Source organism: Rhinoraja longicauda, chromosome 21, assembly GCF_053455715.1.
Source record: "Rhinoraja longicauda isolate Sanriku21f chromosome 21, sRhiLon1.1, whole genome shotgun sequence".
NCBI lineage: Eukaryota > Metazoa > Chordata > Chondrichthyes > Rajiformes > Arhynchobatidae > Rhinoraja > Rhinoraja longicauda.
In genome coordinates, this window is record NC_135973.1 from 13945162 (window position 1) to 13957590 (window position 12429).

At 43.1% G+C, this 12429-nt stretch overlaps 1 protein-coding gene across 1 annotated transcript; it reads left to right on the plus strand.

Annotated features, from left to right (window-relative positions):
- The first annotated feature begins 765 nt into the window (after positions 1 to 765).
- Positions 766 to 8745, plus strand: LOC144604258 (acyl carrier protein, mitochondrial-like). The gene is made up of 5 exons (XM_078418493.1): positions 766 to 1009; positions 3581 to 3703; positions 5984 to 6071; positions 7010 to 7135; positions 8076 to 8745. Exons 1-4 carry the CDS (start codon positions 800 to 802, stop codon positions 7099 to 7101), a joined length of 513 nt encoding a protein of 170 aa, XP_078274619.1. The 5' UTR covers positions 766 to 799; the 3' UTR covers positions 7102 to 7135; positions 8076 to 8745.
- The last annotated feature ends 3684 nt before the right edge of the window (positions 8746 to 12429 follow it).

A 12429-nucleotide genomic window follows, 5' to 3' on the forward strand; every position in this document is an offset into this window, starting at 1 on the left:
CTCAGTAGCAATTAGCTACTGACAAAAAAGCAATGTGTTGATTCATATCAAAGATAGACACAAAAAGCTGGAGTAACTCAGCAGGTCAGACAGCATCTCTGGAGAAAAGGAACAGGTGACGTTTCGGGTTGAGACTTCAGATTTATATCACCACTTACATGGTATCTTATGAGATCATAAGTGATAGCAGTAGAATTAGGCCATTTGGCCCATCAAGTCTACTTTGAGGATGCTTTTGAATAGGCACATGGATACACACGGATGGAGGATTATGTATCACATACAGACAGGAGATTCATTTAAATTGGCATCGGACATTGTGGGCTGGAGGGTCTGTTCCTGTGCCTATCCATGTTCATGGGCGAACTGTTCGATGGGCAGAAAGGGCCAGTAAATGATGCTGAGGTAGAGGGTTAGGCGTGAACGTTGAATGGTGGTGTAGGTGCGAGGGGTCTAATGTGTGCTCCTGCTTTAGTTTATTCCGCTCCATGGTGGACTCACTTGTAGGTCCATGGACAACCTGCGGCTGTGGGTAGGTTCGAGGGGTCCAATGTGTGCTCCTGCTCCAGTTTATTCTCCAGCATGGAGTCGCCTGCAGGTCGATGGACAACCTGTGGCTGCGGGTAGGTTCGAGGGATGTAATGTGTGTTCCTGCCGCATGGATTCAGATGTAATGTGTGCTCCTGCCGCATGGACTCGTCTGTAGGAGTCCATGGGCAGACAACCTGTGACTGCGGGGTCGCGCTGAGCTCAGCTGCGCCGCCAGTGGCGGGCCGCCGAAGCGCAGCCTGGTTTGCGCATGCACGCCGCGCTGCACGCTGGAATTCCCAGCAAGATGGCGGCCCGTGTGCTCTCTCGGTGCCTGCGCCGGTGGCCGCAACCTTGGAGTGGGTCAAGGACAGGCGTGGGGCTCCGGGCCCAGCTCCAGATCCAGCTCCCGGCCGTAGCCAGCGCAAGCTGCTTCCATGCTTTCAGCAGGCAGGCACCCGGTGCATCGCACCCGGCTCAGGTAAGAAGGCGGCTGGAGGCTGCTGGGTCTGACCTGGAGCTGGGCGGACTTCAGATGCTGCTGCCTGGCTGGAGGCCAGGAGCAGTCATCCCGGGTCCGTACTTCTGTTTAAAATACTTAAATCCAGCGAGAAAATCTCATTTACTTTCTACAATCCAGTCCTTAAAAACGGGCTTTGGACTTGTGGAATCTGCAGCCCCCACTGATATCTTCTGTCATATTGCCAAGCCCAGGACATCATGTGAGAAAAGCATATTCTTCAATGTAGGCAAGAAAATAAGCTTGCATTTATATAGTGCTCAGTCGTGAATTCTGAGCAGAGTATGACAGTAGCTTCCAGAATGGTTAGGTAGGGAAGTAAATTGTGAGTAGGATAATTGGGCAGGCAAAGATATGCCAAGTGGAATATAAGTTATCTACATTGGCAGGAAATGTAAATGGTAAGAGATTGCAGAGAAATCTTTTCTCCCAGTGATTTGCAGAAAGAAGGTATGTAGTAGGTACAGTGTGAGTGATGGGGCAAGCTAGCAATATTGTTGTCTACTGTCTGGTGAATTTCATGAAAAAGTGCTTCATTTCTTTGGAGAATTGGTAAGACAATGCCTGTAGTGTTGCATGTTCCTTATTTAGCAAATGATGTTGATGTGTTTGAAGTTCAATGTTAATGTTCATAGAAGATTTAGTTGGCATGCCTCGATTGGGAGGGTTGTCGCGTGCAGAAAGGTTGGATAGGGATACACATTTGGCCCTTCGAGCCCTACATTGCCATTCAGCAAGTTCAACGCCATTTTCTTGTCCTCTGAGTTTGGTAAGGTGAAAGGTGAAGAGTGACTGAATTAGGAGAGATTCTTTCTACTTGTGGAAAAATCTACAGTTTGGAGTTAATTTTCAATAGTTCAATAATGTTTTACTGTCACGTGCAAAACAGTGAAATTCTTTTAAAAGAATTGCCCATATAATTTAGTTGAATTGATTTTTTTTCGTGATGTGAGGCTTGGAAATGAGTTTCCTCAACGCTGAACGCAGCCTCTGAATATTTCCAAGGAGGTAGAAGGATACTTGATAAGTAAGGAAGTGAAAGATTATCATGATTAGGCAGAAATTAGATCAGCATGGTTATGTTGGAGACACTAGATTTGGGTAATCCCGTGACAAACACCTCAATATGCCCTTCACTGGTTGCAAGGGGAGCCACAAAGGAAGAATTGTAGGTTCTGTTAAGAAAGAATCAGCACTGAGATGGTAGCAGGAGAGTGGATAGGTGGAAGAGTAAATTTGGTTTGGCTCATGATTTGTAGGGAAGAGTGGTACCCTGTGGAGCATGCAAGATGTATGATAAATTTATTACAGCACATATTGAGAAAGTAGTCAAGCTTTCAGCAGTCAAGTTAGTGTGCAGATCTGTTTCCTAGTGTTTTTGATAGAGGGATAATTGCAGGTTCCTTTTGCAGAAAGGTTGGATGTTTACCTCCTGTTCTGGCTCATTTTTATACGGCAGTCAATGTTGGCAGCCCATTCCTTTCAATTTAAAGATCCTTTTTTTTTTTAGATAATCAGATTAGTGCCATGCTCCTTCCCTTGACTCTGGCCCTCCCGCCATCAGAGAAGAAGCTGGTGCAGCGGTAGAGTTGCTGCTTTACAGCGAATGCAGCGCCGGAGACTCAGGTTCGATCCTGACTATGGGTGCTGTACTGTAAGGAGTTTGTACGTTCTCCCCGTGACCTGCGTGGGTTTTCTCCGAGATCTTCGGTTTCCTCCCACACTCCAAAGACGTACAGGTATGTAGGTAAATTGGCTGGGTAAATGTAAAAATTGTCCCTAGTGTGTAGGATAGTGTTAATAGTGTTAGTGTGCGGGGATCGCTGGGCGGCGCGGACTTGGTGGGCCGAAAAGGCCTGTTTCCGCGCTGTATATATATGATATGATGATAAGTGTGCATATATTTTAAGAACCAAGGTCAGTGGTTCAGCTACCAAAAGGTTATAATATAAACCCTAAAGCTGGAACCTCATTTATCAGACAGTACCTTCAGAGAGAGCAAGTTCATATTTTAGATCAACGAACTTCTGTCAGAACTGAAGGGATATGCTCCAACTTTCGTTCGTTACTCCAGTTTGCATCTCTTCCAAATAACTATTAAGAGGTATAAGAAAATAACTGCAGATGCTGGTACAAATCGATTTATTCACAAAATGCTGGAGTAACTCAGCAGGTCAGGCAGCATCTCGGGAGAGAAGGAATGGGTGACGTTTCGGGTCGAGACCCTTCTTCAGACTGAAGAAGGGTCTCGACCCGAAACGTCACCCATTCCTTCTCTCCCGAGATGCTGCCTGACCTGCTGAGTTACTCCAGCATTTTGTGAATAAAACTATTAAGAGGATTGGCTGTATTTTTGTGTGTCCGTAAATTTATTGATTGTAATTGTGCATTTTATAACATTAAAGAGTTTCATCTGTGGAATACATCAGAGCAATGCTGCAATGTATTTTTGCACATATGTATATATTCCTTAGATTAGCTCAGAGGGTGTTATTTACATATTTAAAATCAGCTTGTTTTTCTTATTTGCAGACATGCAGTTTATTCCCACAGACATGTCGCCAGTATGGAGATCTGCCGCCCCTTTCACTGGGCAGTATCAATGATCGAGTACTGTATGTGCTAAAACTGTACGACAAAATTAACCCCAATAAGGTACGGAAATTTTTTTATATGTGGGATGGATACTTTATTTTCCTGTAGAATTATGATGGCAAACATTTTTGTTTTAAAATACAGCGGTTAACAGGAATATATTTAACTTCTATACTTACAAACTCTGATAAATAATACACCACATCAGGGAGAGGGGTGGGGGAGTAACAGCATGTACCTCAGTTAGCTAACTAATGGCTACAAAAGGTCGTATCTCCTTGAATCATTAACTCTCCATAGATGCTGCTTGTTCCATTAAACATTTCTGACATTATGCATTTATGCATTTTCAGCACCAGCCATTTTTGCTTTTGGTCACATGTTATGTCATGAAATGCTTCTGCAAAAGATCGTTTTGTGCTTTTTAACGTTGAGCCAGGGGCTGGCATTGTTTTGAGTTTAGAGGTAAAGCATGGAAACAGGCCTTTTGTCCACAAACCATCAATCACCCGTTCACACTAGTTTTTTGTTATTCCACTTTCTCATCCACTCCCTACACACTAGTGGCAAATTACAGAGGCCTATTAACTTACAAACCTGCACGTCTTTGGGATGTGGGAGGAAACCAGAGCAGCCAAAGGAAACCCACACGGCCACTGGGGAAATGTGCAAACTCCACACGGGCGTTACACAAAGTCAGGATCAAACCCGGGTCTATGGTGCTATGAGGAAGCAGATCTACCAGCTGTGCCACTGTGCTGCCCAAATGGGAAGTATATAAGTACTGGAAAAGATTCAGTTATAGATTGTAAACCTTCAGTGGATTCGATGTAATGTTATTTTTTAAACTAACTAGTTTTATTAGAATTAAAAATTTCGAGATAGACATGTATAAAACCTTAGTTAGACACAAAAAGCTGGAGTAACTCAGCGGGACAGGCAGCATCTCTTGAGAGAAGGAATGGGTGACATTTCGGGTCGAGACCCTAAAACCTTGCTGTCATTGCCTTCTTGGCCTTCGGGTGGTTCAGAGGAGTGTGGGTGACATTACACTGTTAATATCTGGAAGCCAAGAATAATTATCTGGAGACATCGGGTCACATTGCCAACCATGAAACTTGGATTCAACTCATTGATGCTGGAGTAAAGAACTTGTCTTAGCAGTGATAATGATGCAGATGGTTCATATCCTTCAAAGAAGGAAATCAATAAGATATGGTGAAGTATGCATTTCCAGTCCTAGGAGAAGTTTAATGGATGCTGTAGAGTTCAAGATTTTTTGAGAGAAACCAGAGTTCCAACAAACACCAACACCTCAGAGCTATGGAAGAGAAGTTGCATTAGAATTGGGAATGTACACAACAGTGTTCTTGTGATGCATTTACAAACAATGTACCAGTCGGATACTTGACGCAGAAGTCTTGATGGAGAAGGAATTGGTTGCAAATATTCCTTATTAGTTGACTGACTGCACAGTGGATGTTCTCATCCCAATTCTAACAGGAAGCTCAAATGTGAACGAGCTTTGGAAAATCTCCCTCCATTCCATTTCTCTGGGGGAAGGTATCTGTCATTTTCTGTTCTGCAGCACGTTGGAACAATGGGACTGCCGCTAGTAGGAGCTACAAGCTTTGAAGGCAGCTTGAATGTAACATAATACATACAGACACAACTCGGCTTCCCAAATTTTTTGTTCGACGCCTTCTTCAGATAAAAAAAAAATTCTGCATCCTCTCTCCACTCATAAGCATTAATGAAAGGTTTTGATCGAATCTCCACCCTCCCACCATTTAACTTTACTGTGCTCCTTTCTTTTTTGAAAATTGGTTTGTGATCAATGTGTGCCAGTGAGGGTGAACGAGTCCTAGCCCTCTGCCCAGAACCTAACCACGAGTAATGCAAATGATATTATGAGAAAAGAGCAAAGTGGTCTTGTGGGTAGTTCTGCTGTATCTCAGCTAACTGACGGGTTCATTCCTAACCTCTGGTGCTATCAGTGAGGAGCTTGATTGTTCTCCCTGGGAGTTTTTCCCCTGCATATTCTGGCTTCCTCCCACATCACAAACATATGCTGGTTGGTGGATTAATTGGTTACTGTAAATTACCCCGTGTAGGTGATAGACAAATTGGTGGGCATATGGGAGGGAATATTTTAGAAGAAAATAATTGTTCTGAGAGCTGGCACAGACTCAACAGGCTGGTGAAATACAGGAAACATGTTTTGTTTGATGATTCTTGGAGTGATCTTTGGTCAATTAGACTAGAGCTCTCCAGTGATTCCATGTGGGTGATTTTTTTGTGCACACCTTTATATTTACAATGTTTACTCTCTTTTCAAAGCTTATTGTAAGCTCCCATTTTATGAAAGATTTGGGATTGGACAGTTTGGATCAAGTGGAAATCATTATGGCCATGGAAGATGAGTTTGGTAAGATCCTCCTAAAGCATTCTCACTTCCTTTTCCTCTGATTGTAAGCAATCAGTGCTGTTTTTGTGTCCGATAAATTCTGTTCCCTTTCCCTGAATATGGTGATTCACATTATGGTGCACGTACTCTAATGAGGAGCCTTCCAGTGCCACGTTCAAATGGCTTGGTGTCATGTGTGATACTAGTCCCACTCATTGCCTCTAACCCCGGGGGGGGGGGGGACACAGACACTACAGTGCTTTTGGTAACCAGTGCTTTCTGCTTACCAGAGCTCCGTCCCATTACCACTTCAATAAATAACCGAGTAGTTAGTGTCCTCTTGCAGCAAGACTTAGAAGCGACTGTAGCATATAACGTTGTGTTATACCTCCCAGCAATCACTGCCTCTCCCTAACATTCATGTAATATCATTGCCAAGACTGAACCTCCTTCACTTACCTTCCCTCATCAGCACAAAACATAAACCTTCTGACAAGCAGCATCAATGTTTACAATGCCAATTAAAGATTATATTTTGTGGTCGGGTATTCTGAGGGGTTGTAGCTCACCTCTTGACTCCCCAAAGACTTTCCACCGTTTTCAAGGGGCATATTAGGAGTGGAATGGGTCGCCATCCATGTATCTGGTTGGCTGCAGCTGAGAAACTTGTGCAAAGGAGTCTGCTTGATAGCAGTCGATCTACTACTTGAATGTTCACTCCCTCCACCATGCATCGTACAGTATCTTTTTGTGCAGGTGCAGTGGTTTTCCAATGTTTTTTTGGCAGCAGCCCATTACCACATGTATTACCACTTAGATTGGCACAGTCAGCTGTTGACTCCAGGGTACTTGATGGATATCTGGCAGAGCGTGACTCTGTATAGTGTTCGTACAAGCTGGTGAAAAATAACGCTGATAAACCAGTCTCTAGAGCCACTGATCTGTTCTATCTATTGCAGGGTTTGAGATTCCAGATGCAGATGCAGAAAAATTAATGACGCCGGAAGAGATTGTAACTTACATCGCAGACAAAAAAGATGTGTATGAATAAATGTTTTTCTTTGTTCCTGGAGAATCATTGCAGGGTAAGAGCTTTCAGATGTCTAATTAAAGGGGAGGGGCAGTGTGCACAAAGTCACATGAATCTGTCTTCAGTCACATGAGCTGTGAAGGGCAAGGGAAAGATTAATTTGTTCTCTCCCAGAAGTCCGAAATAATGCCATGACATTTGTGGAGTTTTATTACTGAAGAATATCTATTTGAATTGTTATTGTGGGGTGGATGGGGTGCTGAGGGGTTTGGTCAGAAGGATTGCTATGTTTAGAGCCAGTCTTCAGATTGAGAGGAGGTTGGAATGTGACAGCTCCCAATGGTAGGAAAAGCCCTTTGTAGGAATTGTTCAATATGACTCAGCAATTAAGTCATGGCCATGATATGACAATGTACTAGGAAGCCAGTGGAACAATTGCATTGTGAGTTAATAATCTGGAATCACGTTCAAATCCAAATGGAGTAGTTAAGGAATGTAAATTCAGTTCAATAAATAAATCTGGAATACATAGTGAGCATCTGAAATAGAAAGCATAAAACATCAGAGCTATTATGAAAGCATGATTCACTGATTCCCCTTGGAGATGGAAATTGCCATCTTTGAAAAATATGACTGATACATCTCTGCAAAGTGGATGAATGTTAATTGCTTGTTACTACAAGCCACCAATTTCTAAAGTGTGATAAATACAAGTACTGATGATGGCCATGAATGATTTTGTTTTAAAAGAGGATCAAGTAAAATATCTCTTCTGGAGTCTATTGCATTGAGTTAGACACCAATATGTGCAGTGTGTAGGTCAGCTGCATTGTACACTAATAGCCCCTCCCCATCCATGATCAGCTAACTCAACACAGACAAGGGAACAGGCCTGTGTGAAGCAATACTCTATGTAAACTGATCAGTGACACCTTTGGGAAAAATTACAAACTTTTACATTAAATGATTCTGAAACCACTGTTTTGCTTTTGCAGGTACTTGCTGTCGGGAGTATGTGATACACCCAATATGTCGGTAATGCTTGAAGTACAACGTGCTACTGCGGCTTTTTGTTGTTTGTTGAGATACGTTCTTCAACCTTTATTTGATTCCAGAAAAGAATAAATTACTATTGAAGACTTGGGCATGTATTGCTGTTTATTCGTCTGATCAATCTGACACACTGAATCCTAGATCAGTGAGCAACAGTGGTTATTTATTAAAAATGGGAGGAATTAACTACCTTAAATTCTGCCATTCAGTGAGGGTTTAAATCTGCATCCAATCCTATATTTACTATACCTTGGGCTCCTCTTGTGTAAAACTGTGCCAAATTTATACCACTCAGGGTGTTTCCTATTTTCTCTCCTGAATGTGCTGGCTCTTGCTATCTCAGCAGAAAGAACCCCCCCTCTGTTTAGTTCCTCTGCTGTTCTTTTCAAAATCCTAAGTTTTAATGGTTCAATGCATCTTTATTTGTCACATGTACAGTGAAATTCATTTTAGTATACAGTTCAGGATAGCTATCACTATACATAAGCACTTTAATCTAACTTTAAGTTGCCTTCAGTCTATATTCCAAGGAGTGCAAGCCCATTATTGGGCAAAGTTACTTGGGTTTCCAGAGTTAAATTGGTATTAATTTATTATTGTCATACATGCGACATACAGTGAAAAGTTTTTGTTTCTGTGCTATCTTATTAAATCAGATAATAAATTGCTGAAAGAGCAGCTTCAAATTATATTCTTTGTATTCTTCACTTCCCACTGGTCATTAACCAGCTGATGGGAAGAGAAACAAATTAGATAATCATAAACATTTATGGCATGAGGTGAGTGTTTGGCTCATTTGTACACGTGCTGTTATTGGGATAAATCTGTTCCAGCAGTCACTGTAGCCTCAAACATTAAAAATACACAAAGTATTTGCTATGAGATCCAGGTTGTGTTCTGTCACTTTTTCAGGTCCTGCTACTCTGAGTGAAACAATTTTTTCTCCTATCCAATCGATCTCAATGTTTCCTCCCAACTCCTGCCAAAATCTGGGTAAATCCCTTCAAACTTCTCCAGTGTTAACAGTGTAACCAGAACTGTATGCAGAATTTTATCTGTGGCCTAACTAGTGCTAAATGTGGGTTTCGTATGCTCTTACATTCCCGAATAAAAGGGAAGTAGCCTAAAGCTGCCCTCATAATTTCTCTTACACATTTCTCATTGTCTCAAGTTCTGCCTGGATTGTCAATGCGAAAATGAACTTTGCATTGTAACACACCTAAATTTTGTACTGAATTCGCTCTTGGAATTATTATTTATTGGTAATATATGTCGTCCGGGTTGCGTTAGTGGAGTTTGTGATCTTCTTCAAGCGGGACTCTCCGAGAAGCAATTGATGACCCAAGTCATTGAGGTTCTTTCTGGTCCATTGGTGCCGGGAAGCGAGGAGAGGAGAACCTCCCAGTATTCTCCAGTATACATTTCCCCCACTAGGTGGCACGGTGGGACGGGGTGACTTTGCCTGACTTGCCGAGTTACTCCGTCGATTTGGTTTTTGATTTTGCATTATGCCTTCAAATATATCACACTTAAAAATCCTCTGTACGCAACACAAGCCTATTTGTAAATCTATGTCTTCCAATGCATGTTTTATATGTGGTTATCTACCTCGAGTGGAAATAGGATTGCAAGAAGCCAGCACATGCACAGCAGAGTCTGGAGAAGGGTTCTGACCCAAAGAGTCACCTATACCTTTTTCTCCTGAGTTACTCCAGCATTGAGTTACTCCAGCACTTTGAGTTACTCCAAAGTTACTCCAGCACTTTGAATTACTCCAGCATTGAATTACTCCAAAGTTACTCCAGCATTGAGTTACTCCAGCACTTTGAGTTACTCCAGCACTTTGAGTTACTCCAGCACTTTGAGTTACTCCAGCACTTTAAGTTACTCCAGCACTTTGAGTTACTCCAGCACATTGAGTTACTCCAGCATTGAGTTACTCCAGCACTTTGAGTTACTTCAGCATTGAGTTACTCCAGCATTTTGAGTTACTCCAGCATTGAGTTACTCCAGCACTTTGAGTTACTCCAGCATTGAGTTACTCCAGCATTTTGAGTTACTCCACCATTGAGTTACTCCAAAGTTACTCCAGCATTAAGTTACTCCAGCACATTGAGTTACTCCAGCATTTTGAGTACTCCAGCATTTTGAGTTACTCCAGCATTGAGTTACTCCAAAGTTACTCCAGCATTGAGTTACTCCAGACTTCGGTGCAAACCAGCATCTGCTGTTCCTGCCTGCACATGCCGCGGCCACCTGTTAAATCATCCTGTTCCCGTTCCCTGCACTCGCCCGGCAATGCTCCTGTTGGTCTGCTCTATCAGCGACCCTCCCCGGTATCCCCATTCATTCTCTCCTCTCCTCGGGTCTCCCTATCTCTCCCTCCTCGTTGTCCCAGACACGCTCCCATTTCCCTGACTGGGTTTGGGTCGGATATCCTCTCCGGCTGCCGGCCAACCACAAGCGCTATTATATCAGGATCAACGAGCCACCCTCCTCGCCTTTCGTTCCGATCAACGCAGCTCCCGGGTCGGCAGCCGCTCTCTTCCCGCTGGGCTCCTCTGCCACCTCTCGGATGGACCATGTGGACCAGAGCAAGTTGGCTTCTGCTTCTCGCCAACGCAGGTAACCCGAGATTAGATGAGTGAATGGGCTCCAGGAGATGGTGTTTAACTGCAATTCTCTCGCGTTTAATTGAAACCCTGTCGCACATTTTTCAAAATGCAATGTATATTTTTTGAACGAGCCAGTGACGCTCTGATAACTGTTACAAATACCTACTTTTTCGCGGGTGTAACCAGAACGCACAGCGTATGTGCAATAGCACATCAGTATCCTAGAATAGGAATCGGTTTATTATTGTCACGTGTACCGAGATACATTGAAAAAACTTTATTTTGCGTACTATTCGGGCAAACCGTAGCGTACATGAGTACATCAAGTAGTTAAAAAGGAGAAAAGGAACCGGTTGTACATCTACAGGGAAAGTGCAGGTTTAAAAAAGTGAAAGTCCACAATGAGGTAGATTGAGAGATTGGGATCCAACTTCAGCATAAAAGAGGTCCATTCAAGAATCTGAATATAGTGGTGAAGAAGCTATTCTTGAATTTGGTGGTATATGTTATCAGGCTTTTGTATCTTCTGCCCAATGGAGAGGGAAGAAGAGAGAATGACTGAATTGAATATGTTGGCTGCCTTCCCAGGATCCCAGGAATTAGTAGGTTCACATATGATGAACGTTTGATGACACTGGGTCTGTAATCGCCGGAGTTTAGAAGGATGAGGGGGGGCCTCATTGAAACTTCCCAAATAGTTGAAGGCTTGGATAGAGTGAATGTGGAGAGGATGTTTCCAATAGTGGGAGAGTCTAGGACTAGAGGTCATAGCCTCAGAATTAAAGGACGTTTGTTTAGGAAGGAGATGAGGAAGAATTTCTTTAGCCAAAGGGTGGTGAATCTGCCACAGAAGGCTGTAGAGGCCATGTCAATGGATATTTTAAAGCCAGAGATAGATAGATTCTTGATTAGTACAGGTGTCAGGGGTTATGGGAAGAAGGCAGGAGAATGGGGTTAGGAGGGAGAGATAGATCAGCCATGATTGAATGGTAGAGTAGACTTGATGGGCCAAATGGTCTAATTCTGCTCCTATTACTTATGACCTTCCCAAGGTAGCGTGAAATGTAGATGGAGTCAATGGGGCGAGAGAATGCTTTGCACGATTTACTGGATTGCACCCACAACTCTCACCAATTGCTTGCTGTCTTCGACCTAAGATAGACACAAAATGCTAGAGTAACTCAGCAGGTCAGGCAGGGTCTCTGTGGCACGGTGGTGCAGCGGTAGAGTTGTTGCCTTACAATGCCAGAGACCCTTCAGACTGTTGAAAGATCTCAACCCAAAACGTCATCTATTCCTTTTCTCCAGAGATGCTGCCTGACCCACTGAGTTACTCCAGCTTTTTGTGTCTATCGTCGGTTTAAACCAGCATCTGCAGTTCCTTCCTACACAGTTGCCAAACTTAGCTGTGATGCATTCAAATGGGATGCTTTTTATGCTGCATTTGTAGAAATTGGTAAAGGTCACTGCAGACATCAAATTTCCTTAGTCTTCTGAGGCAGGAAAGACATCGGTGTGGTTCCCTGGCCACAGAATTGATTTGGTTGGACAGGTCAAATTGTTGGTGAATTTTACACCGAGGAACTTGAAGCTCTAGACCATTTCCACCAGCACCATTGATGCAGACTGGGGTGTGTACTCGCCCTGATTACTGACGTCAATGACAAGCTCCTTTAGTTTT